The sequence below is a fragment of the Callospermophilus lateralis genome, chromosome 11 (assembly GCF_048772815.1).
Source record: "Callospermophilus lateralis isolate mCalLat2 chromosome 11, mCalLat2.hap1, whole genome shotgun sequence".
Classification (NCBI taxonomy): Eukaryota; Metazoa; Chordata; class Mammalia; order Rodentia; family Sciuridae; genus Callospermophilus; species Callospermophilus lateralis.
Window position 1 is genome coordinate 51,992,555 of NC_135315.1, and position 27,306 is coordinate 52,019,860.

The 27,306-nt window shown below is 43.0% G+C and overlaps 2 protein-coding genes across 4 annotated transcripts in view; one reads left to right on the forward strand and one right to left on the reverse strand.

Moving 5' to 3' along the window:
* Window positions 1–27,306, forward strand: part of Ndel1 (nudE neurodevelopment protein 1 like 1) — a 76,132-nt gene that overhangs the window by 47,590 nt on the left and 1,236 nt on the right. The gene's annotated exons all lie outside the window — the stretch shown is intronic.
* Myh10 (myosin heavy chain 10) overlaps window positions 1–27,306 on the reverse strand; it is a 137,607-nt gene that overhangs the window by 6,759 nt on the left and 103,542 nt on the right. For all 3 annotated transcript variants that reach the window (XM_076871769.1, XM_076871767.1, XM_076871768.1), the window contains 14 exons: window positions 24,247–24,384; window positions 23,649–23,772; window positions 21,965–22,136; window positions 20,343–20,555; window positions 17,181–17,325; window positions 15,297–15,503; window positions 12,613–12,717; window positions 11,226–11,378; window positions 10,588–10,836; window positions 9,923–10,135; window positions 7,760–7,972; window positions 5,225–5,386; window positions 3,386–3,514; window positions 581–669 (listed from right to left, as the gene is read on the reverse strand). In XM_076871769.1, the coding sequence (XP_076727884.1) occupies window positions 581–669; window positions 3,386–3,514; window positions 5,225–5,386; window positions 7,760–7,972; window positions 9,923–10,135; window positions 10,588–10,836; window positions 11,226–11,378; window positions 12,613–12,717; window positions 15,297–15,503; window positions 17,181–17,325; window positions 20,343–20,555; window positions 21,965–22,136; window positions 23,649–23,772; window positions 24,247–24,384 (2,312 nt within the window). The remainder of the gene's footprint in view (window positions 1–580; window positions 670–3,385; window positions 3,515–5,224; window positions 5,387–7,759; window positions 7,973–9,922; window positions 10,136–10,587; window positions 10,837–11,225; window positions 11,379–12,612; window positions 12,718–15,296; window positions 15,504–17,180; window positions 17,326–20,342; window positions 20,556–21,964; window positions 22,137–23,648; window positions 23,773–24,246; window positions 24,385–27,306) is intronic.

Consider the following 27,306-nt stretch of genomic DNA (forward strand, 5'->3'; position numbering starts at 1 on the left):
GCCCTGGGGTCTTTTTCCTGGGATCCAGGCAGCCTGCCAGCCTCTCTGCCTCTCTCCATCAGTCTCAGACTGTAGCCAGGGTCAGCTTTCAGGATGCCAGCAGATCCCAGCATTTCCTCACTTAAACACTACCTAATGGCTTCTCAGTGCACTGAGAATAAAATTCCAGCGCCTCATCATGGCACGTTAGGAAAGGCTCATGATGTACCTTCAATATAGTAATCAAATGGAGAAATCCACTTATTCAGAAAAAGTGAATTCTTAATGAAAAATGAATCAGAGAAAGGTCATGTCTAAGGAACCTGCCTGCCAAACCTAACAGATCTGAAAGTGAGGACTCGCCACCCCAGGTCAGTGTAGCCCAGGGACACCCCTCTGTATGAGCCATTAGGACTGGCATGTGAGTGCCCATGGTTGCCGCTGTCCAGGCTCAGCATTTCCTGCTCATCCTTCTAGATCCTGAATGGATGAGCAGGCCTGTGAGTGACTCTGCATGCCCGAAGTCAGGGACCATAGGCTGGGGTGGGCACCGCTGCTCTCTAAACCCCCGTCCCTGCCCACCTGCTGCCTGGAGACTCACTTGCCAGAAGCGCTGTTGGCAATCTCATCGGCCAGTTCATCTCTCTCTTGTTCGGCATGTCGGCGGGCACGCTCAGACGAGGCAAGTTCCTGAATAAGTTTAGACTGATTTAGGCACTGGCCATTACCATATCCTCATATGTGAAATCTGACAGTGCCTGGAGCTGTGGCAGCCCGGCTCCAGCCTCTCCACGTGCATCTCTAACTGCAGCTTAGATGTGAGAAGGGAAGCTGGCAAGCTGGCTGAAGATAACACGTGGCCAGCCTGGTGATGTGTGGCCTCAACAGCCAGAAACAAAAGGCCCACAGAGGAAGTCCTAGTCCACGTAGGGGCTTTGCTGTCAAATAAGAGGTGGGTATTCCTATCATCCTTGAAGGCTGATGTTTATTTTTTGGGACATGGTCTTACTAAATTGCCCAGGCTGGCTGGCCTTGAACTTGAGATCCTCTTGCCTCAGCCTACAGAGGAGCTGGGATTGCAGGTGAGCACCACTGTGCCTGGCAAGCCTGCCTTTAAAAAATTTTTTTTTTATTTTTAAATATTAACTGAGCACAAACTTTACCCTGAACACCACAGGAAAGTGAACTACACCAAGTTATGGTCTTGAAGTATCTTTGACATGTACATATGGCGATCAGGTACACTGGACTAGTGAATGTCAGGGCAGCAGTGCCACAAGGATCACGGGTCCTTGTGGGTAGGTGAGTGTAGCGTGGCTGCAGGGGATCAGGTGCTGGATATCTGGGCCTCTGTGGCAGGCTCTCAGAGGACTGCATCCATGCAAAGATGATTTGCTGTGAAAGGAGTCAGGGGCAGGATTCTTACCCCAACGGTGTAAAGACTGAGATCACAGCCTTAGAATCTGGGAATTTCATCATGAGGAAAACTAGGAAACTAGGAGAGACTGGCCCCAGTCTTTCAAGGTTGATCAAGAGCAGAAAGCTGGGGTTCTGCCTCCTTTTCCAGAGCTGCCCTTTTAAAAGGTGTTATATTTGACAAGAGCATGTCCTGAAGATGTGTAAGGGGCAGGGCTGTATAGTAGTTCATCTGCAGGCTCTGGCATGTAGATAAGACTGCCTGTGTACAGGAGATGGGTCCTCCCAGGGGACCAAATTCTAGCACACATGGCCCTCACATATGGGCAGGGCCAGCTGTCCAGGATATAAGGGCAGCTGGCAGAATGCTTTGGACCTAACCCAAAGGCTGAAAGTCACAGCTCTGCCATCTGGCCTCTTACATGTTCAGTCTTCTTGGGTCCTAGATACTCAACTGGGTTCCTGTCCACCAGCTGTCCATTAGGCAGCCTGATGGACCCGAAGGAAAATGGAAAAGACCCCAGGACCTATATGCTAAAGGGACAAAGGTGTTGGAGAGAAGGAAAAGTATAAGAGAAAGGGAAGGGCAGGCTGGCTTTCTGGCTCAGTCTCTCCTTCCTAATGCAGTGTGGCCTCTGCCTGAAGGTCTGGAATGAACACTGCTGGCTTTCAAAACAAAGGTGCAGGAAGTACTGCCTGGACACTTGGTCATGGCCTAGGAGCTGTCCAGGAGACAGGCTCCATGGGTCCCATCACCTGCAGGGAAATGAGCATTTGGGATATCACTGGTCAACTCCGTGATGAATGCATTGATAAATCCAATTTTAGAGAATATTGGTAAAAACTCTTCTTTCTATTCTCTGTATATAATAAAATTAGAAATCAACTAAAAAAATGTCATACATTTGGAAATTTAATCAGACTTTTAAATTTTCACGGAGTAAAGAAGAAGCCATAGTTGGGCACTTGCCAGTAATCCCAGCTCCTCAGGAGGCTGAGGCAGGAGGATCACAAGTTCAAGCCTAGCCTGGTCAAGGCAAGAGTTTGTCTCAAAAAACAAAATGAAAATGAAAACAAAACATGAAGGAACTAAAGCAAAAAACAATGTAACAAAATAAAGAGGCTCTCAGGGTAACTCCTAGGCTGCTCAATGTACTGATCTGGTTTTCAGTTCCTTCATTTCAGACACCTAGAGAACTCCTTATCTTTCTTGCCAACTCAAGTCTACTTTCGGTAATATTATCCAGCATCGCCACATGTTTGTATTGGGCCTTAGTCTTCATATAAGTTGGTACTAATATTTCAAGTTATTATCGTTATAGGTTTGAATAGATTGTAATCATCTTTCATTTATAAAGAAATATATATGTTCAACTGTGTCTTACAAGGAGAGAATTCCACATTATATGTAAACACTTCATTGCTCCCCACCCCCCTTGTGAGAACTTTAAGTAAAGAGATGAATGAAAGAATATTTGTTGGGCTGGAGCTGGCCTAGCCTCAGGCCCTATGTCTAATCCCCAATACCACAGCGGGTGGGGGAAGAAAGAATGAAAGAACAACTGTTGATCACAAGGCAGTTGCCTCTCAGTGCAATATACTTCTCCCCTTTTAAGGATCATAGGAACAGAGCTTCTGTGCAAAGACAATCCTGTGCTGCTAGGGTGAGAACTAAATGAGCCCTGTGCTTACCAACACCAAAGAAACAAGTGAGAGCCACTCCTTTGCTCCCCCAGGGGAACAGGTCTGGCAGGTAGGTTGAAAAGCTCCTAATCAGCTTGTTCCTTTAGCCAGGTAGAGGAATATTGATGAGTAGTGTCAAAGTATGACTGCTTTCTGTTCCCCATACTGAGGCAACGTGATGGTTGTTAGGAATGGATACTGAAATTACATTAAGCTACAAAGATACTAAAATATATTTATCTGATCTTGGAGATATTTCAAGAGCAAATATTTGCCGAATAACTGAATAAATAAAAGACAGACAAACCTCCTGCAACTGAAGGATTTCTGCTTCCAGACTCTTGAGTTTTTTTTCACTCTCTTTGGACTGTGCAAAAATCTCGTCTCGAGACGCACGGGCTTCTTCTAATTCACGCTGGTAATCTTTCATCTGAGCCTAAGATTAAATAAGAAGGTTTTGGGGTATTTTCATTGTTAGTTTTTAAACATGATTTTTTTTCCAATTTATAAAATTAACATTAAGGGCTGGGGTTGTGGCTCAGTAGTAGAGCGCTTGCCTAGTGTGTGTGAGGCACCAGGTTCGATCCCCAGCACCACATAAAAATAAATAAAATTAACACAAATTCACTGTAAATATAAAAGTTGTGGAAGTGACAAAGATACCATAAGAAGACCATAGACTAAAATCTTTTATGGATACTGATGTAAAAATATTCAGTAAGATAGTGACAAACTGAATCTGGTAACCAGGAAAAAGGAATACACACCATGTCCAGGTGTGATTTATCTGGAGAACAAAAAGTTGTCTTGAAAATAAAAAATGAATATAATCATCTCAAGAAATACCAAAGACACATTTGACAAAATCTAATATCTTTTCATTGTAAAAATTTTCAGTGTGCTACAAAGAGAAGGAAACTTTCTCAACTGTGATAAAAGGCATCAGTAAGAAACTGATATGATCTTATATATAAGAAATCTGAAGAATCCACTAAAAACCCATTACAATAAACAAGTTCAGCAACGTGGCAGGATATAAGATCAATATAAAAAAAAAAACTGCAATTCTGTACACCTTGAACATTCAAAATTAAAGTGATTATATTCATAATAGCATCAAATACTTAGGCATAAATGAAACAAAAGACGTGAAAGAAATATACACCAAAATTATATTATTGTACAAAAGTTAGATCTAAATAAATGGAAAGACATCCATATTCATGGATTAGAAGACAGGTTTGGCAGTACTTCCAGATTTGATCTACAGAGTTTATGTAATAACTCGTGAAATCCAAGTTTGCTTTTTTTTTGGGAGGGTGTGGGGAGCGTAGAAATTAACAATCTGATCCTAATTACTATAGGGAATTGCAAGGAACCCTCCAGAATAGACAAAACAGTCTAGCAAAAGAACAAAGATAGATAAGTCACATTTCCCAGATTCAAAACTTCCTACAAAGCTATGGCACTCAAGACTGGGGTAGTATAGGACATACGCATCAATGGTCTAGAATTCAGAGTCCAGAAATCATAAATAACACAGTGGCTTAGATATTTTTACGTAAACATCTCTTTGTACTTTGTTAGACTAATTTCTCAAGGTCAAACGAAACTTTCCACCACCACAGTTGTGCCTATCTACACTCCTGCTGGCATCACGGGGTGGCCTACACACACCTGCCCACACTGTGGATTGAAACAGATCATTTACGCAGTTGAGTTAGTGAAACAAGTACATCATCTGGGTAGCAAAGTGATGACCAAAATCACCAGAAGACAATTAATGCTCACAGTACTAATAAAGGAAAGTCACACAACCTTCTCTTGCTGACTTGGGGGTCACAGGAGTCATGACCCAGAAATTGTGTGTTTCTTCTGTGGACTCCATCCCCAGCTGCCTTAAAACAGATCCTGTGGACACACAGGTCCACGTGAGCCATCTCTGTGCCCTGCTGCCTCAACCCTCAGCCAAGGGGTCAGTCGTGTGGCCTCCTGAGTGGAAGTGGCTGGGTGCCAAGCTCAGGAAGGAGGTGGCAATCTTTCTTTCTTTCTTCAGTTTGTCCTTGTGTAAAAGCAACAAGGGTCACAAAGTCCCTGATCTCAGCAGAACCACCTGTCCAAAGGCTTCCACAGCTCCTGCACTTACCTGAAGTTTGCGAAGTTGTTTGATCACTTCATCCCGAGCTTTGTTCGCGGCTTCAATTTGAGCTTCAAGGTCTTTCAGGTCTATCTCCATTTTCTTCTTTGAAGCAACAGCAAGTGCCCGCTGTTTTCTCTCATCCTCTAGCTCTGCCTCGAGCTCCCGAACCTGATGAACAACATCTGGTTATAGCTGGTTGAAGCCAAAAGCCCTTTGCCATTTAAGGGCTCTGGTGACTTGGGTGAGTGGAACCTCCGTTACTTGGTAGAGGTGGTCTGTTACCAGCAGTCCTTACTATTAACAGAACTAAACCTTAATAGTTGAGTTTAGTTCAGAGGATCTGTAAGCAACACCCAGTACACACCGTTTCCACTGATTGCTATGAAGACGCATGAGGAAGCAGAGGCCTAACTGAAGATGCAAAGATATGAGAAGTAAGACAGTGATTTAACAAACAGGCTGGGACAGACACACAGAGGGCAGGGATTACTTGTTAAGGAACCTAGGGGGAACAGTGGGCATGATCATGTCCCTGGGCTACGGCAGCCACGCTCGCCCAGTGTAGGGACATGTGTTTGGCAGTACTGGGAGGAATTAGGCCTGCAAAGGTGGGCACGACCAGATTATGGGGGCTTCAGACCCAGGCAGAAACTGCATTTGATACATAAGGAAAGCGGCAGGCTATCAAAGGTATCCAACAGAGGAGTGTCCAAATAAAGGCCAACTTTAGAGTACAGCAAGGACAAATAAAGGAGGCAGATGTGAGCTGGAGATTGAGGCAGACACAACTCTGGACCCATGACAAACCCCAGCTGTCACTTACTCTGGGACTTTCTTTCTTTCTGCAAGCTTCTCCACTATATAATGGGTATGGGACAATACTCATGCCATTATGTGAAGGAGACAGAAAAAGGGCTCTTTATTTTTTAAACAGCATCCTAATGCCTCAGTCACCAATGATGAACTAAAAATGAGGACTAGACTCAAACACACTGAGTTTTAAGTGCTGAGCTCATGAGTTCCTGAGGCCTTGGGCTTAGGTGGTGGTCTCACAGTTTGGGGCTCTGAACATGTACTCTCCATGAATGAACAGGTGGCTTGTGGGGTGGGGGCAGCCTGGGAAGGAAGTGTTCTGGGTAAGGCCAAGAAGCCTGGGGTGAAAGGTGGCTCACATGAGCCTCTCCAAGGGGAGAACAAGGCCTCTCCTGCCATGCAATGTACAGGTATTTGCCTGCTAGCTTTATGCTGCACAGACCTGGTCTGTACCTCTAGCCTGAGATAATAAGAGGCTCCTTAGGTATAGCCATTTCCTTTGTATTTGTTGTAAGTACAGTGGTTTTTCAAATGTGTCTACAAATTTTTTGACACTCCCTCTTCAAGAGTCAGAGCCTGGGCTGGGGTTGTGGCTTGTAGAGCACTTGCCTAGCACATATGAGGCACTGGGTCTGGGTCTGACCCTCAGCATTACATAGAAATAAATAAAATAAAGGTATTGGGTCCATCTACAACTAAAAAATATTAAAAAAAAAAAAAAGAGTTTAATCTATTGCATGTAGACCAGAGTCGATGACTTCTTTCTAATGAACGAAAAGGAAGTGACCTGAGTGTGACTTGAGAGATGACTGGATCATAAAATGCACACAGCTTCTTCCTTGCTGGCCGGCCCTTTTGGACCTCTCACTCTTGGGGAGACTCTCTCCAGGGCACTCGAGTAGCCTAGGGAGAGGTTCCTGGGCTAGCGCTGAGGCTCCCACACTCGGGAGTAAGGTGTCTTGACTCACTCCTCCTACCTAGCTCAGGCCAGTAGGTGATGCACCTGGGCCCAGATCTTGATGGCGTCAGAACCACCACACTGAGCTGCTCCAAATTCCTAACCCATAGACACTGGGACATTATAAGTGTTGATTCAATAAGCCAGTAAGTTTGGGGGCAATTTGTCATCCAGGAATAAATGACTAGTAGAGCTAATGTTAACAGAATGAACAAAAATGAAAAAAAAAAAAAAGCAAAATTAAATATAAGTCAAATCCATGGCTTATTACTATGGACTCCAATGAACTGTCAAAATATCCAGTTAGGTAAGTTTTAAAGAAAACTTTCAAATTAGAAGTTTAATGCACATTCAGAAAAGTATACGAATTGTAAGAGCTTAGCAACTTTTTAAAATAAAAAATGTAAATATTTTCTTAAGAGTGATGAGAAGACGACCTGTGGTGTGACCTGTAGAAACCTGCAGCATCCTCTGGTCTGGCATGTAGTCCTTTTTTTCTGTACCCACAAAGAACTTGAACTTCACTACACAGCCTCTTGAGGTTCCACTGAGGGCTTTTCAGTTGAGAAGTAACCTGGCTTACTGTAAGCAGTCATGATGTTGTTTGAGAAACAGGAAATTTAAATCAGTTACAGTGAATTCTCAAATGACTGAAAAATCTAATTTTCTTCTAGCTGATGTGCCTGAACACAAATACACAAGATCTTGAGCCAGGAATGGTGTGGAGAACGTGCAGGCCCTGGTTCTGTAGGTTGCTTCCTTCAACCTACCTGTTTAATCAGCAGACGCTTCTTTTCTTCATTCTGCTCATCTCTGGTTTGCAAGTCCCTCTCGAACTGGGCCTTCATGGCCTGCATGTTGACCTCCAGGCGCAGCTTGGCATCTTCCGTGGCCTGGAGCTCATCCTCTAGCTCCTCCAGCTGGGTCCTCATTTCTTCCACCTGCTGCTCGAGGGCCCTCTTGGATTTTTCAAGTTCATGAACCTAAACCACAGGAAGTATCAGGGAAGAAGTTGACTCTTGGCAGAAACACAGGTTAAAGATAGCCGTCCTTATAGGCCCCTCTGGTCACCCCAGGCCAGCATCTGACACACGCATACATATCCTTCCCTGTCTCTCCAGGGCTGCTATTCCTCATCTCAGAGATGAAACTTAAAAGTGCAGTACCAACTTCTTTTATTCACATGTGTCCTATAATCATCATCCTCTGATGACCTTTGTGCTGAGCTTTCATAAAGCCCAAGAACAGAGAAAGTGGAGCCGTGTCAGAGGAATGGTGTGACGGTGGGCCACATGCCTGCTGTGTGTGTGTGTTAATACACACTTGTTTTTTCTTGTACTGGGGATTGAACTCAGGGGTTCTTTACCACTGAGCTACATCCAATTCTTTTTATTTTGGGACAGGGTCTAAGTTGCTGAGGGTCTTAATAAATTGCTGAGGATGGCCTGAACTTTCTGATCCTACTGCCTCAGCATCCTCAGTCCCTGGGATTACAGGTTTGTCCATCATGCCTGGCTCAGAGTACACCTCTTCCTGCCACAGAAAAGATCACTTGCACTGGAAAGGCCATGGGCAAACTTGTGGGTATTAAGGTGGTTGGGCCTGGAAAGAACAGGGTACAGTGATATGTAGGCCTGATCTTTCCCTGAACAAACACTTACTTCTCTGTGCTGAATGTTTCCATCTCCTGTCCTATTCGATTCTCATGACCTTTTGAGCTAGGTCAGGTGGTGTCCCGTGTCCCCTGTGGGGTTCATGACCATATCACTTCTCTCAGGGAGAGCACAGGAAGACTTAGGACAGGAGGGTGCACTTTCTAAGCAGTGTCTGGCACTCAGAAGGCACCAAAGACATGTTCATGGAAGGAACATGTAGGTGTTGATTATTCTAGGGAATCTAGTATGGAACCAACTGTAGAGTTCTCGCTCCACATCTTACTGTGTAATCATGGTCATTTCTACATTGGGTGGCTTCTTCTTGTTTATGGGGCTGGTTCCCTCGGCACCAGGATGTAGGAGACCCAGCAGGAAAGTAGGATAGTCTTTGTTCATTTATGGTGTGGCCAGACAGCTGGCATTCCATGAAAATGAGAACTTCCCTTCATACAGGGCTTCGTGCTTTTCAAAGAAGATGTAGTATCTTCATGAAATAGTGACATGGTCATGGACCCTACGGGGACACATGACAACACCTGGCCTAGCTACTGCCCATACAATGTCCATGACAGATGAGGACACGCAGGCTTTGAGAGTTTAAGAGGCTCCCCATGGTCAGCATGGAAGCTAGTGGAAGAGCCAGGCTGAAACCTCAGCTTTGAATGCCAGGCCCCGGTTTCTTTTGCTGCCCTCAATATATCATATAGCAAGGGAGGGATGCATGTGGGGTACACAAAAAGCACCAAGGCTCCTGTGGAAGATGTATGCACTAGAAATAAGTGTAGTGCAGCAAAAATTTCCAAACTCTGAATAAACCCCCAGAGCACAGAAGCAAATAGGGAGCCTCCCTGGGGATCCAGGTGCAAGGGAGCTGCTGCTTCAACCACTGTCCTCAACCCCAGGGACCTCGTGGTACCCTGGTTTGTTTAGTAGCTACTGATGACTACAGAAGAGTGAAATTCTGTTGTTGAAGATCCCCCTACCAGGAAGGAGTCAGGGCAAGGAGGGCCAGTGAAAGAGACAAGAATAGGGTATGACCGCCTGCCGTGCTTGCTGTGAGAGTGCCAGGTCTGGCTTGGCATAGACAACAGAGAAGAGTCTCGGAGTAACACCTGACAGCTGGTCCTGGTCACACACAGCTGAGAGACTTCAGCACCCTATTCACACACAAGCTGAGGCTCTCCCAGGACTTTACTGTGGGCCTGCACCCCTGGGTCCTTCAGGCCGGTGAAGGGTCCACCTGGGGCTACTCTCCGGTGCAGCTAGCAGGTGACTTACGTTCTTCCCCACATCGTCTTTGGAGCTCATCAGATCTTCCATGTCTGCTCGGAGCTGCTTGTTCTGCCTCTCAAACTCCTCCTTGGCCTCGAGGGCTTCCTCCAGGGCTCGAGACAGGGACAGGGCTTTGGTTTCTTTCTCCCTGGCCTCTGCTTCAGCCCGGTCTCGCTCTTCTGCATAGCGAGCAGAGATGTTCTTTTCTTCTGCTAACAGCTGTGTGGAAAGGTGTAAGGGAAGAGTAAAAAAAAATAAACAGCGTTTGCTGGGAGTCCAGCTTCTTGACCTGTTACCACGGGTCAAGCATCCCTAGTTTAAACATGTAAAACTTTCTGAGTGCCAATATGATGCCCAAAGTTGAAAATTCCACATGTACCTCATGATGGGTTGCAGTTAAAATGCACATACAGTAAGCACATCGGTATAATCACTCAGGCCATCAGCACAAAGTGAATGTGAAACCCACATAAATTTCATTACACGTGGATCCTGTCTCCAAGATATTATGCAGTTGCAAATACTCTAGAACTGGTTTTATACAAATGTCTTATTTTTCATTGCCTTTAAACAGGAAAACTTTGTTTTAAACCAAAACAACAAAACAGAGAGTTCTGTCGGGGAAGGTGACGTGAGGTGTGGGGGCTGGGGCAGTGGGTGCAGCCTCCCACCTGATCGAACTTCTTCTGCTTCTTCTCCAAGTTGGAGACCACCTGGCGCTGGTGGTCCAGGTCCACTGCCAGGTCATCGAGCTCCTGTTGCAGGCGGTTCTTGGTCTTCTCCAGCTTGTCATAAGCCAGGGCCTTCTCTTCCAGGCGCTGGCTCAATGCCTCCACATCTTTAAGAAGCTTCTTTTTGGCTTCTTCCAAACTCTCTATTGTTCCCAAGTCGTCATCTACCTTCTTCTTGGTGTCAGCCAACTAGGCATTGGGTAAGGAAAAACAAAAAATCAATGTAAAGAACTTGACTAGTCTTTGCATTAGAGGGGTAAAAGAATTTTGTTTTTTAATATTATAAATCAACTCTACATGATTTTAAATCAAAGCAATTCCTTAGCTACCAATCTGTACAATGACGATGGGATTAGACCTCACACATTGCCACTGTCCCATATCTTTAAAGGCCTCTGACATTATGACCAGCACAGGATACAGCATTTGGCTGGGTCACAGAAAAAACATGTAACGGGCTTAATATAGTACAACCTAGTTAAGTGCCCCAAATGGAGGTGAGACAGTTTGCACAGCAGGGACACTAGTTGCTAAGGGTGCACATCCAGGCCACACTGCTCCCTAAGGGGGACACACACCTGGGACTGCAGGGCCAACACCTGCTTTTCCAGGTTCTTCCTGGCCTCTTCTTCCTCCTCCTGCTGCTCTTGAAGACTGTTCTTCTCCTCTTCCAGTTGTCGGATGCGACTGCTTAGGTTCAGTTTTTGGCGTGTCTCCTCCTGAAGGAGCTCCTGTTTATTTGTTTAAGAAGTTAATACTTAAGTTATATCAATTATCTGAGTTTAATCCTGAGCACCACAAAAACATAAAACAGAAAAAAAAATTAAAAATCACTAAAACAAAAATTTCAAGTCATAAACAAAAGTTTCAGTGGATGAGAAATACCCAGTGACATTAACAAATGCAAATGACTTAAAAATACACATGATGATTTTGTAAAAGCTGTTCATTCACCCAAATATTGCTTCAAGTAAGTTCTTGAAGCCAGGGAACAGGCCCAGGGCCCTGCAAGGCACCTGCCATACCGTTTCTTCCTGTAACCCCCTGTTCCCTGAGCCTCAGTCCCTTCGAGAATCTCTTCTTCTCCACTCCCCTGCCTCAGTTCAGGAGCTTGGCATTTCTCACTAGGATAACCTCTAGTCTTGAGCACCCCCTTGATCATTTGTCTTTTCTATCTTTTGCCAAGTTAACTTCTCCAAAGTATAAGTACAAATATGTCTTTCCTGTTACTTTCAGACTTGAAAATTTTTGAAGGCATCACAGAGCTCTCTGTGATTGGCTCTTGCCTCCTCCTTTACTCTTGCTGACTAGGATGTGTTTTATCACAGCATATGCCCTGGTTACACTGAACTTGTCCCAATTAATCTAACCTGCTTCCTGTTTTGAGATTTTTACTCTGTATCCCCAGTACCTAGCAAATGAACACTTACAAACACTTGCAAATTTAATAAATATGTAAAACTCCCAAGAAAAAAGTACCACATTATTTCAATTAACTTGTATATGACATAGAAACATCTTAAACAGAAGGCTGAATACAACTCTTACCAGTATAATAAACAAGGACCAATCCACCCTTCTACAAAAGGGACTTCTTTTTTCAGGTCAGCATAATGAAATTTCAACCATAATTAAATAATTTTATTTAAAATGGTGCAGTAAGACCACTGTTGGGGTATACCACTGGCAGGGCAGTGCCCATGAGTGTTGATTAGTGCTGCCTCCCAAGCCACCCACATGCTTGTAGGGCATAGGACCTGAAGGTTCTGTGAGATGTTGAACCTCAGTGGAAATTTCCTGAGTAGCAAGGCTGGTTACAGAGCAAGATGGTCTCAGCACCAGTATAGCACAAAATTAGTAAGAGATGATGCTACAAAAGGTGGTTCTAGAATTGGCATATTTTACCAGTTTATGTATTATAAAATTTGTCAGTTATTACTGAAGACCCTCACCCCCCTGGAATACCTGTGTATCCTGCAGTTGAGACTCGAGACTAGCTGCATCCTTAGCAAATTTAATACCCTTCTTCTCTGCTTCTTCCAAAAGGGTTGAGACATTATCCAACTCATTCTGCAAGGAGGAGTAAAAGATTGGATTCAATTCAATTTGACAAGTAAGCAAATAAAAAGATCTAGAATCATAGCTCTTCAACAGATCAAATAGAGCAGTGTTTGTGGGCTCGAACTTAAACTCAATTAAGGAAGACTTTCACCACCAAGAATCTGTTGCCTTTAAATAGTACTCAAATAAGTAGGTGCTGATACCTGCCCCACAGACATCTTATTAGCCTCTCCCTACTGACTGGGTAGGGAGAAGGACAACGATGGGTGCAATGGACTACCTGGTTTTACTTTCATCATGAAGAGACAAAAATGACATCAAGTCCTTTAAAAGAGTGACTGCTATCCTGTGTGAGGAGCCCAGCAGGTTTTATCTGGTCCTTTCCATACCAAGATGCATTAGGCATCTGCTTTGGGACCAATAAAATACATATTCTCATTGAATTTGAAAATATTATTTTAAGGGACTCAAAATTTATATATATATATATATATATATATATATATTTAGTTGCAGATGGGCACAATATCTTTATTTATTTATTTATTTATTTATTTATTTATTTATTTGTGGTGCTGAGGATCGAACCCAGTGCCTCACACTTGCTAGGCCAAGCGCTGTACCACTGAGCCACAACCCCAGCCCCAAGGGGCTCAAATTTTAATTCTAGTATTTAGTCAAAAGTTCTTTTAGCTTTTCAAAATCTGGTATTATAAATTCAGCATGAATTTTTAGCCATTTTTACGGTCAGATTTCAGGAGTAATGTTAAATTTTTTTTCTCTGCCTCAATTAATGATAGCTCTAAAATATTTTAGAAAACCTAAAATATTTTAGAAAATTGCCATGGTATAAGATGCTTTATAACTTTTTGTGAGGACAATGGATGGATATAGAAAGAAAAGAGAGTAGGGGGGCTGTCTTCTTGTCTGTCCTCTATCAGGTGAACAAAGGAAAAGTGTATGGAGGACACATCTGCACAAGCCAATGATGTTTCCCTTTTTTTTTTTTTTTTTTTTTTTTTTTTTAGCAATATACTTAAGAGAGCTCACACTTCTCCAGTCTTGGGAACAGTGTGGTGGGGAAGGGCTCTGGAGTCAAGCGAGGCAGACTGTCTGCCTTCAACCCAAGCTCTGCAAACTGTTGGTAAGCCACAGAGGGAGGCAGTACTTAGCTTCGTTGAGCCTCAGATTTCTCACCTATCAGATGGGGCAGTTTGGTGTGAGGACTTCATGGGGAAAGTATGTACAGGAGTCTAACATAGGCCTGGTACAGCTCAGGGGCCCAGCTGGTCACTCCTGTGGCCTTTTTGATGTGCTCAGAGTTTATACTATAGTTTCTAAGATCTTCTGTTTTAGGAATATCTTTCCAGATTTGTGAGAACATGTGCGCACGCGTGTGCACCCCCCCCCCCCACACACAATTTCAGCACATATGTGTTAGCATAGCAGGCCCAAGAATACTCTCTTGAGAAAGACTCGCTTGTGTTCTCTAGCTGGAATCTGAGAATGTGGACTTTGGGAGGGCTCCCACCATTCCCTATGTGATAAGTGTGGCCCAAATAGCTTATGTATCTAAGCTATTTGAGCAAATGACATTGATTGTGCTGAACACCTGCTTTCCTTCTGCGAGTCTGGACTCTTGGGATGTGTTGAGCAAAGTGCTTCTGGGACCAGCCCCAGTAAGAACCCGACACAGCATCTCTAACAAGCTGCTTGGAAGACAGCACCTCACACACAGGGTCACCAAGCTGCTGGAGGAACTGAGAGCATCTGTGACTGCACTGGAAAGGACTCCCGCCACTGTCTGTTGGTTTCTCAGGATCTTAGCCCAGGTACCCTTTGCTTTACTAAACTTGCTTTTTATCCTTTACTGTAATACACCACTGCCATGAGGAGGACGAGGTGCTGGGTCCTATATGTGCTCCTAGAGAATCACCAAACTGCGTGGTCTCGGGCCTCTTAACAATATGGTTCTGTCATTTTTTTCATTTCTAGGTACTAGGGATTGAACCCAGGGCCTTGTACATACTAAGAAAGCTACACTCCTAGTGTGTAATTCTTTTTTTTTTTTTTTTAATATTTATTTTTTTAGGTGTAGATGGACACAACACAATGCCTTTATTTTTATGTGGTGCTCAGAATCGAACCCAGGTCCTGAGCCTGTGCGAGGCGAGCGCTCTACCGCTGAGCCACAACCCCAGCTTCAGGTTGTACTAATTTATACTTCGCCTGTGCGTAAAACCCAGTTTTTTCCATTTTTCAACATTACTCGTCTGACTTTTGCCCATCACTCCTACTATTTTATCTACAAGGCTAAAGGAGAAGGTGAAACTGTGCTTAGACCCATTCAAGGAACTATCGCCACAATTCACGGTAGCACTGGTGAGGTTAAGGCTGAGTTATGCTGTCTTGTTCTGAACGATTATTTACCTTCATCAAAGTAACATACACTAGGGACACCTAAGAGTCCTGTACTCATGATGGTGATTTTCAGGTTTATAATAGCCCATCAGCTGTGGGTCCCTTAAGGTCATACGGGTACAAAGGCTACACCGTGGACTGCCCAGAGTCATGGCTTTCCAGCTTACCTGGAGCTTACTTGCTTTCTCAGCCAGCTCCACCCTGAGTCTGTCACCTTCTGAGACCTTGGCGTGGAGTTCTTGGACCTGGGCATCGAGCTTCTTCCTTTTGTGCTCAGACTCGGCCTTGACCTGCTGTAGCACCTTCACCTCACATGCCAGCTCCTTGTTGTCTGTCTCCAGCCCCTGTTTGTTCTTCTCCAGATTTGCTTTGAACTTGGAGAGGGGAAGGAAGAATCACCGGTCATTTTATAATAATCCATTAAAAAGGTCTGTTTGATATAACTTTGATTAAATTGTTCATTGATTTAGTGGAATAATAAAATAACTGGACTTTGAGCAATTTCCTTGACTCCAGATAATTCTATTTGAATATTATTTAATTATATACATAGGGGTTGGAAGGAGACATTCTAAAAGTGGTAGATGATAAGGCTATTAACTTGATGAGAGATTTTCATATCTTCTCAGCTCACAAAGCTACAGATATTATTCATTTCCTTAAAAATATCTGGATCTTAATTTAAACTACAAAGAAACACTAAAAGGAATTTGACTTGGTCTCCTAAGGTAATTAGTTTTACCTAATATGAATTATATTAATAAAACTTTTATTTGTTGTGAACATATTACCTGTTACTTCCATTGGGTATTACTTTATTATCTTGTAGATCATGGAATTTACTAAACTATAAAATCCCCATCCCCCCCAAAAGCACTGTTTTTTTCTTTTTTTTTTATTGCAGACTAGTGCCTGATACATAGCTTGCAGGCAACATTTGTTAAATGAATGGAAACACCTGATCTCTGAGTGGCAAGGTTTTTATATGAGGAACAGTCTGGCCACACTGCTTGGGGTGATAGATACAGATATTCAGGGCTCACTGTACAATGTAATCATATTTCTCCTTGCAGGGTGGGGGAACCAAACTGCCCATATCCAGTAAAAACAAGATTCGTTAAAGAAAAATGCACTTTGGTGCATGGGTATTTGCAACAGGGTGGGCCTCTGAGGACTGCCATAGGGAGGAGCTGGGTGTAGTGGGATGGTTATTCAGGGCTCTGAGGCCCGACTGCTTGGGCTTCTTTCTGTCTGCCCTTTCACTTCCTAGCTGTGTGACCTTGGCTTAGTTACATTATGCGCCTGGGCCTCAGTTTCCCTGTCCTTTAAGAATGCTATAATCTAGACCAAAGAAGGCTATGCATGGAGGGTACTTAGCACACACTGACACTGTAACAGGTACGTCACAAGGTGAGAGTGGTTGGGTACAAAGAAGAAAGGTGGGAAACCACACAGAGAGCAGAGGTGTGAAGGAAAGGACAACTGTGGGAACAATGGGAAGAAGATGGCCTGCACAGGGTGGTTGGAGCTGGAGAAGAGTAGAGAAGTATGAGCAGGCCGGAGACCCATGAGACACAGGAGGGGGAAAGACAGAGTGAATGGCAGCAATTTGTTTGGTGGCCAAGATAAGAACAGAGGCAGAGGGGACAAGGAGGAGGAGATGCATCTAAGGAAAAGGAATGTCATCAGGACTGTGCCTGCTGGCAGCAGATGAGTGACAGGAGAATGACCAGAAAACCATTCCAAGTCTTTGAGCTCAGTTGCTGGGAGAATGATGAAGTTAGTGCCACTATGGGGAGGAAGATGGGTGTGGTTTGAGGTGGAAGCTGGGCCCAGCCAGTTCTTTCATAAAGACAACTCAAAGGCACATGCTTCTCTCCCCTGGTAAGTAGTGTGCTTTTTAGAAAGCCCAGGAGCCATCAGGTCCCCTGAGCCCACTACAGTGCTGTGTAAAGGCCGGACAGTATGGGACTGAATGGACGGCCAAGTAGGAGGGGGTCTGCTGATGTCGGATTTTCTCTGGGACACGGGCACATGTTAGGGTCCCCTACCCTTTTAGCCTGTTCCAGTTGCTCCGAGAGTTCCTCCAGGGCTGTCGCATGTCTTTGTCTCATGTCCTGGATTTGAGCTTCATGGTTCTTAGTTTCTTCCTCAAGAGCTTTCTTCAGCTCTGCCACTTCCTGTTCCCGTTTTGTGCTAGAGAAATATGTGGGAAGAACCATCAGAATTGTTCTGTGCAGTCATGAATTGGTTAATACATCATGCCAAACGACCAGCTCCAGTGTCAGCAGACTCTATAAAACCAGAAAGAGGTTAAGTCCTGAAGAGGCTTATAAGAACCAAATCAATCAGGGATGCCAAAAGCAAACCTTTTCCTCACCATCCATGTAAAGCAGCCACAGTTAGCTAACATACTTCCCAAACTCTACCAGGAAATGGCTACAGTTGGGAGGAGGCATCATCTTTTGAAGGGAGAGGAAGATTGGAAGGCAGGTGGAAGGGTTGCATTCCTGGTTAAGAAAGGATCTCTGGTGTGTGATATGAGGACGCAGTAGATAATAAGTGTACAGAATATAAATGTTCTGAAGTTCTATTTAACCTGCACTTACAAGTATGAAGATCACTTATTGCTGGGCATGGTGGCCTGAAATCATAGCTGCTTGGGAGGCTGAGGCAAGTTCAAAGCCAGCTTCAGAAATTTAGTGAGGCCCTAAGAAACTTAGCAAGACTTTGTCTCTAAATAAAATATAAAAAGGGCTGGGGACATGGCTCAGTGGTTAAGCATCGTTGGATTCAATCCCTGATACCAAAAAAACAAACAACAACAACAACAACAACAACAAAAAACCCTCATTTATGGCATACAAAGGGTAACTAGAATAACCAAGTTATTTTGCTAAGTAGAAGTGAATTTACCCCCCAATCACTAGTCATTCTTTTAATTCATCAAGTTGAGTACCCTGACTAAGCACACAGCTTGATAAAGGTGGAAACTGGGAGCTGGGGATGTAGCTCAGTGGTAGAGTGCTTGCCTAGCATGCATGAGGCCCTGGATTCCATTCCCTAGCACTGTAAACAACAACAAAAAACCCCTCAAAACCTAACAACTCAATACCACTCCTGCTAAGACTTTTATTAACATAGTTTCACTTACTGTAAGCTCACAAAAATCCTGAAGCACATCACTGGCAAACTTGCTTTATATTTTAAACCACATAACCATATAGAAGGGTGACTCACACACTGATTCCTGCACGGACACATTTTCCCTCCCTTTACCAGGGGAGCAGTGAGCTCCAGAGGCTGAGATCACTGCTAAGAGAAAGGGCCACAGCAGCTGCCAGTTCTGTGGTCACATGTAGCCCAGACAGGAGGAATGACTGAAGAGCCTTTGTGGCCCAAACTAGCTCAGCCACGATTTCCACTGGCTTGGCAAGAGGTCAAAGACACACGGTCTGGCCTGCCTTCTGCAAGTCTTCTCTTGAGATTTCTTCAGTTCACCCTGGTGGTCTGTATTTTCCTTTGTCAAACTTCCATAAAATCCTCCCTTCTCTCATCTCATTGTCTTTCAAGTGAACAGTTTTGCCCCTGATCCCTGCTTGAATCCAAGAGCCAAAGGAATCCTTCGCTTTCTTTTTCTCCCCCAATTCCCTTTAGTCTTTCATCATTAAGTCCTAAAGAGGTTTAAAATGCCAGTGAGTCTGCAGAAGGGGATCTGATTTGCCAAGCACCATTACTTTTATGTTAATCATGTGATACAATTCAGGGACAGGGGGATAGGAGGATAGGCAGGGTGGCCCACATGTTTTGATAGTTCTTTCCAAGAGCGTAGTGCACACCTGAGCCGCAAGGATCTAATTCTTTTTTTTTTTTGCGGTGCTGGGGATTGAACCCAGGGTCTTGTGCATGCAAGGCAAGCACTCTACCAACTGAGCTATGTCCCCAGCTCCAGGATCTATTTCTTAACAAAACAGAATTAATGAGTGATACATCTGAGCATAGGCATGGTTTTGGTGAATATGCACATATCACTTATAATTTTCTAATTTTTATTTCTGTAAGAACTGAATAGGCAAAATGCTCAGAGTGTTTTTCTCTACTGTGATCAAAAGTACAGCTGAAAGTGAGCATTTCCACCAAGTCTAGTTCAATGGTTTAGTTTTTTTTTTAAGGTATTTATTTTTTAGTTATAGGTGGACACAATATCTTTATTTTATCTTCATGTGGTGTTGAGGATCAAACCCAGTGCCTCATGCACAGTAGGCGAGTGCTCTACCTCTAAGCCATAATCCCAGCCCCCTATAGGTTTTTTAAAAAGCATATCTTCAAAAGGGAAGACCATGACTTAAAAATTGCTAAAAGCAGCAACTGGTAGGAAGCCTCTAACACTGGCTCGGAGGGTGCCAACTGACTCTAGGGAACATGGACTTAAAACAACACCTAACCCGCCTCCCCACTGCAGCTGGAGTTGTACAGATTCACGGCCCCAACCCCAGACTCTGTACTGTTCCTAGGCTCACCATCTCCGTTCCTTTATCCGAGTATTCCCGATGCCCTGATCTGATTCAGACTCACAGGTCCACTCAGCTGACCCGCTCCATGATGTAGCTCTCTATGCCCAGATTTCTAGCTGTTGGCTAGACCCAGATGATCACATCTGGCCTTCTGGGATAAGAGCTGGCTTTTGCTGCGGTACCTCTCCCTCGTGCATATCTGGTCTGAGGACCTGTTCTCACATTTCTTTTGATCTCTGCACCTGCACGCCTTCCTTCTCGTCTGTTTGCCTATCACTGTTCTTGACAATTGCTTCTGACAGCAGCTGCCTGATCATGCCTGAACCTGCTTTCTATTTATCCCACCTCTCCTCTAAATCTCTTTCCCTCTCTCTAAGTATAGCCATCACTCTGTCCTTCACTGGATGTCTACCAATGACCTCAGCTTTCTGCCCACATCTCACTCTGGTCCCTTCCTTCTGCTAGGCTCCCCACTGCCCTGAACAGTACTCCTGCCTATCAGCTAGCTGGTTTGTTTCTAACCATTGCTACTGGATTGCCATTTCCACCTGCCACCATTATCTGGAGGGAAAAAGGTTCTCAAAATGACATCTTAAAGAGAAACCCATCATGTTCCACAGTAGGCCTGCAGGTCGCCATGTCTATGGGAGTGGGAGGAGCCGGCAGAGGTGGAGGTGGAGTGAGTGCCCCTTCACTCACCGCAGTTCCTGCTGAGCTGCTGTGGTATCCAGAGTGTCCTCCAGCTCTGTTTTCAGAGCTTCCAGTTCCTCACTCAAATCCCTTTTCTGCTTTTCCGCCTTATTCCGTGAAGCCTTCTCAGACTCAAAGTCTTCTTGAAGTTCAGCGATTTGGGCCTGCAGCTCTCGCACAACCTTAAGAGCGTTGTTCTTATGCAGTGTTTCATCGTCACCTCTGTTAAAAAACATCCAGGCAGAAAGACACTCAGGATGGTGCTTGGATGGGCTGTGTGTCCACCTTGCCACAAGGGAATGCCAGTTCCACCTCCCTCTTCCCCAGGGCCTGTACCAAAGCAGCAGCTGGTGCTGGCTGAGGCTGACAGCAGGTCCTCAGGTAAATGGCCCGAGGAAGGCCCCAAAGCTAGCCGTGGGAATCAGCATTAGAATCCAGCTCAGCCCCCTGGCTGAAGGGCTATAATTCTTAATTCTCCAGTGAAAGGGGAGTTAATCTTATTTTAACAATTAGAATGTTTTAAAATAATCACAGTGAAGTGTGATTATAGGCAGAACCCTGATGGAGGGACAGTCACCAGCCTGGAGTGAACCCACAGATTCAAGGACAATGTGTGGGACACAGAAGAGAGGCCTGCCACCTGTCTCTTCTAAAGTGCACATTTTTATTTGTGCGATGGTTTAAATGTTGGTAGGTTTTTCTGATAGGGAAGAGCTGCAGTGCTTGAGGTAAAGGAAGGGCAAGTTGATAGTGGCTAATGAAGAATTTAATTCATTTTACTATAAATGAGAAAAACTCAGCTTTAAGTGAAAGAGTAATCGATCTGACCAGAGTACCAGTGATAAGGGATCAGAGAAATATTTTTGTTGTAAGATGTCTTTGATTATATCATATTATAAACTAAACTATAAGTTCTATACCCATGTGGTCAAATTGTTAATTATTAAAAAAGAAATAAAATACTAGATAGAAATATGTTGACTAAGCTGGGTGTGGTGGCACATGCCTGTAATCCCAGTGGCTCAGGAGGCTGAGGCAGGAGCACCATGAGTTCAAAGCCAGCCTCAGCCATGGTGAGGCGCTAAGTGCCTCAGTGAGACTCTGTCTCTAAATAAAATAAAAGTAGGGCTAGGGATGTGGCTCAGTGGTTGAGTGCCCCCTGAGTTTGATCCCCAGTACCAAAAAAAAAAAAAAAAAAAAAAGAAATATGTTGACTATATAGTTTACATTAAAAAACCAAATGGTTTGGAACCGAGTATTGGATCGTACAGAATTACAAGGGAGTATCATTTCTCAAAAGTGATTTTCTCTAAAGTTTCTAAACATACTGCAACTTATCTGTAAGGTACAAAAACAAAACATTTAATGTGGTAAAATAATTTGAACTGGTGTAAATTTCCCAGGATTCTGTGATATGACTAATCATTTTTAAGTATAAACGTTGAGACTGATTTATGAGATCTTTCTGTCCCTGCACAAATCACGAACTCCTGGGTTTTTCATGAACTTACATGACGGCAACTGACCACATCTCACTCCCCTGGGATTTCCCTAGGCTCCTAGACAGACTTGGGGGAACTCAGCCCTCAGCAGCACACTCCACACCAGAGTGGTGGTGGCGGCAAGCAGACCTGGCCAGCGCGCCCTGCAGCTCCTCCTCCTTCTTGGCCAGCTGGATCTTGAGCTCGTCGATCTGCGCCTGGAGCTCAGCAATCTGGTCCTGCAAGTCAGTCGTTTCGCCATCAAGTTTCCTTTTGGCCTTTTCCAGTTCCTGACGAGTCTTCTCTTCCTTCTTTAAGCGCTCTTAAAGGCAAGATGGAAGAAGCCCTTCAAAACACACCCAAGAACAGACCCAGAGTTTGAACTGAACCAAGGTGGGAACAAAGCCACGTCATCCTGGGCAACACTGCTACTGCTCACTCACCCGAAACCCATCAAAATCAAACTGAGCTGCAATAAATTAGCCAGAAGATAGAATTTTTTAAAATATATATTTTTAATTGTAGATGGACACAATATCTTTATTTATTTTATGTGGTGCTAAGGATGGAACCCAGTGCCTCACACATGCTAGGCAAGCACTCTACCACTGAGCTACAAAGCCAGCCCCCAGAAAGTAGAATTTTAAAAAGGAAATCAACAGAGTCTAGGGTCCTCAATTGGGAAGCAGACCTATGCTGTAAGAGCTTACATGATCTGGAATCTTCTCACTTCAAACCTATCGCTGCACCCAGATCTGGAAAGGTGTTGAGCAGATGCCACGGCTATGTTGGCAATTGCCTGACCCCCAGTCCTGTTATGGTAGGAATCCCTGGTTGGAATGGAGAAGGCTAGTGTCCCCAAGCATTCGGGGAGAGGAGAGAGAGGAATGGGCAGAGAGCACTCGGCACCTCCCCCACCCTCCCTTCTAGACTTCTTCAGGGGCTCCTTAATTTAGGGCAGTGGCCTGTTCGGTTCACATGCGTTCCTCAGGACAAGGTGGCCTGTGTGTCTTATGCTTTTAAGCAGGAACTCATCTCCTAAGCAGATGAGATGAGTATTACAGGCTAAGCAGACAGGTGGGAGAAAAATGCGCACAGCTGCCTTCTAGGCACCTCCTGAGCAAGAGAACAATGTATGGCTAAAATGGTTTATGAAAATAATTCCATGCTGACATTCTGCCTTTGGTCAATACTAAATAAACAGAAAACCCATCATGAAACCTAAAGTATATTTAAAAATCAATTCTCATCGTAAAATCACACTGAAAAAGTGAGTGGGTATACCCTTGCAGGACCCTGAGCAGAGCAGTACGACATCAGCCAGTTCACTGCTGGTAACACCATCACTAGCTGCTGGTCCCAAGAAGGGTTTTATATGCTCTTTACAACTTCAAGCCTGTAATTTCGTTTGCAGCAATCCTAATCCTGACATTACTTGTTCCTTCAGAGTGACACACCGTTACCCTCAGTGGTTGTTCCTCTGTCCTGCCAGTTTCTGTATGAATGGCCAGTCCCTTTGTGAAGTGAACACTTCAGTGCAATTTTCAGATCAAACACACAGAAAGCCCAATATTGGATTCAAAATTAACTTAGATCCCAACCTTTCCATCAAAGGGCCATACCTTTTACCATAGTATCAAATTTAACAAAGTAAAACCATTTTAATGCCATTCCATCATAAATACTAAGTGGCAGACAAAATGAAATAACTTATAAAAGACCTACTTCCACAATGAACCCAGGCTGAAGGCCCTGGTAGATGTCACTGTGTGCATTTTCTGATTAAAGTAAGATCTCAGCCTCGTTCTGATGTTCTCCAGCCCCAAACACTGACCTTCTAAATCCGAGATCATTACTTCTTGCTTGTTCCTGATTTTGGCTAAGTTTTTTGCCTTTTCTTCCTCTTCAGCCAGCTGAGAGGAACACTCAGTAATGCGATCTTCCATGAGTTTCTTTTCCTGAATGGAAAAAATTGTTTCAGAAAAGGCATTCAAAATAACAGCTTGGGTTTGGTGTTACTCCGAAAAATCCACTGTCTTTGACTAGAGAGAGTGCTACTGACATTGCCTTCCCAGTGGATGGCACCCTGCCCTGAGCAGCCAGGCTCCCTCATCTGCTGCCCACCTCGGCCTGAGTCCCACTCCAGTTCTAGATGACTTGGGCTGGCACAGCTGGGAGCAACTCGGCAGTGAGTGCTTAACATGTATGAAATGCCTGAGTTAATAGTGTAAAAGATTATAGGGATACTTGGTGGATTTAAAAAGCTAAGGAGTGCCTGTGTCTTTAGAGATCTAGACAGGTTGAGACATAGAAAATTATATAAAAGGACCTAAAATCTTGGGAATTTTGTTTGAGGCCACGTTTGGTAAGTTTGGTATCAACACAGATGCATTCAGGATCCTGAAGTCTGCTCTTCATGAGAATAGTCTTACTTTGATAAACTTGGAGTTTTGGTCCTCCAGAAGCAGAATTTCCTCTTCCATCTTCTTGATTTTAGCCTCAGCTGTCACCTTCTCTAGCTGCAGCTTCTGCCGAGCCCCTTCCTCTTCATCCAGCTGCTCCTCCAGGTCCTGGCAAAGAAGAACCACGGTCAGTCTCCCCATTTCTTTCACCACAGCCAACCAAATGTTAGATGTACTACAATGAAATACTTGCATTTGATTCTCAAATGATATTTTTAAAAATAATTTTATTTATTTTAATGTGGTGCTGAGGATCGAACCCAGGGCCTTGCATGTGTGAGGCAAGCACTCTACCGAGCACTCTACCGCTGAGCCACAACCCCAGCCCTCTCAAATGACATTTTAAAGTGAGAGACATTTCTACCTTCTACAAGTACAAACTGGATAGATCCTTTTGGAAGCCAATAAGGCAAAGTATAACAAGCTTTGAAAATGGGCACTTTTTTTTTCAATGGAGCATTCCGTTTAAATATCAATTTCAGGAAATTGTCAGATAAGATTTATATAAAAAGATGTACAGTGAAGTGTTATTTGTAACACTGAGGTATTATGGACTTGCTACAAATGGAAAAACATCTAGTAATTAAAATTCATATTTTCAATAATAATTAGTAATGCAAGGAAATATGAACAATTAATACACATATTTAACTTGGTTGACTTCAACTATACATGTTCATCCAGAGAGGAAAGAGAAGATGAAAACAATGATTTAAATAGTACTGCAGGCCAGTGAGAAATTAACTCTGTTCAGATGCACCCAATATTCTATGAGCAAGTCACAAAACTGAGTGGAAACCTGGCATTTCCACTTATTTTTATTATAACCTCTTGTCTTCATTTCACTTGCTACATTATTGTGTATGATAAATACCTGTTAGTGAACAGGGTGGTACATGCAAAGTGATGGATGGCCAATTCAGCAAACTTTCAAATTAACTCTGGCTAAATCATTTGTTCATGATTAATTTTAGAATGAAACACTTAGAAAAGGATAAAAAACAAAAAAACAACAACAAAAAAGAGATGATCTTTGTATGGAAAACTTCAATCATGCATTTTAGCACATGGAGGAGCATGAGCCCCCACAGTATGCATTACCCCCACCTTAACAAGTGTCAACTCATGGTCCTTCTCCCTTCTCATGCTGGCTTATTCTGAAGCAAATTCCAGAACATCCTATTTCACCTGAAAAACCTTCATGCTGTATCTTTATAAGATTAAGACCATTTAAAAAATGTTCATTTGAATCAAAATGCAAATCCGTCTCACATGTTGTGATTGACATGAATCCTAAGACTCTTAATTTCTAGGTTCTCCTACACTTTTTCTCTCCCTCTCCAGGTTATTTTCGTATAGTTTCTAGCAGCTTGGATTCTGCTAACTGCATTCCTGTAGCATAACAGTATGTTCAGTATAATTTCAAAATGAATCCATATGTACCTACATATTTATCTGTTGAGAAAAATGCAAGGAAAAATAATATGAAGATGATTAGGTGGAGGAAATTCTAAGTACTATTTTAAGCTTTTGGGGTTTTCTATAATAATCATTTATTAATATTGAAATCATAAAATTAAATTTAAAAAACCAAATCAAACAAAACAGTTCTGGCTGAAAAGGGAGATCACAAATCACTCAAAGTCTCACGTGTGAGGGAAAAATGGCAAGAGGCCACCAAGGTGGGGTATTCCTAGGCTCGTGAGATTAATATAGAACCTCTGATATTCCACAAGAGAAAAACAAAAAAACCCTATACTTAATAATTTAATAATGCTATAAATAGTTTTACAATGTGTTTGAATGAATTTCATGTCACAAAACAGCCAAAATTTCATGTCACAAAACCAGCCAATAAATTAAGATAACTGCAAAAAACTAGAACTTTAATAAGAGAGTCTGGTAAAAGAATGTGAAGATGTCATGAAGAAAACATACAAAATGGAAAGCAAACTCTGATTCTACAAGGACATACTTGTATTCTAATTAGAGAAATGCAAGCATTTCATGTATAGTGGTTAAAGCCTGGAGTTAAAAGTGAGGTTAAGGAGACTAGAGATGAATTTTGGTGTCCTTTCCCTACATAAGTAAAATACTACTGAAATGAGCCAGTGCTCTTAAACAGAAAGAAAACCACAACTTTTAATGATACCATCAGGAATGACTCACTGTGGTTAGTGTAAATTCTTCTAGATCTTCCAGATATTCCCATAAAAACTCAAAAATATAAATTTAAAAGCTATATGGCTACATATTTTTAAATTAGATCTTATTATATATACTCTTTTCCAACTACCTTTACAAGTATATTATGAATACTCATGAATATAAACATAATTAATTTATAACTATACAGTATTACTAAGGTTTAAAAATATCCTCTTGTTGAATAACTGACTTACCTTTAAATCTTTTTTTTTTTTTGGTACTGAGTATTGAACTCAGGGGCACTCAACCACAGAGCCATGTCCCCAGGTCTATTTTGTATTTTATTTAGAGACATGGTCTCACTGAGTTGCTTAGCACCTTGCCATTGCTGAGGCTGGCTTTGAACTTGTGATCCTCCTGCCTCAATATCCTGAGCCACTGGGATTATAGGCATGTGCCAATGCCCTTAGCCTGATTTATCTTTTAAATAAAACATTAGAATTAATCTGTTTCTAAATGAATTCCTAATTCTACCATTTCCTATAATTAAAATCGCTAGATTAAAGAATATGCTTTTTTTTTTTTTTCACTTATAGCTTTTGTCATATTCTACTAACCTATGGTGGGATATTTGAAAGTTATTTGTGTTGAATAGGAAGACAGATCAAGTGTATGATTTACTGTATGGGGTGTTTATTAAGAAAATAATATAATATTGTTTGTGGTTTTGACAAATCTCTGAATTGTTTGTGCTATGCCAAGATAAGCTATGGGGTTAGAAAAATATTAAGGGAGATATATTCTGGGAAGAAAGAAGGGTGGAATAGGATCCATGAAAAACTGGTGGCAGATGATGAAACCTGACATTGTCAGGTATGATAC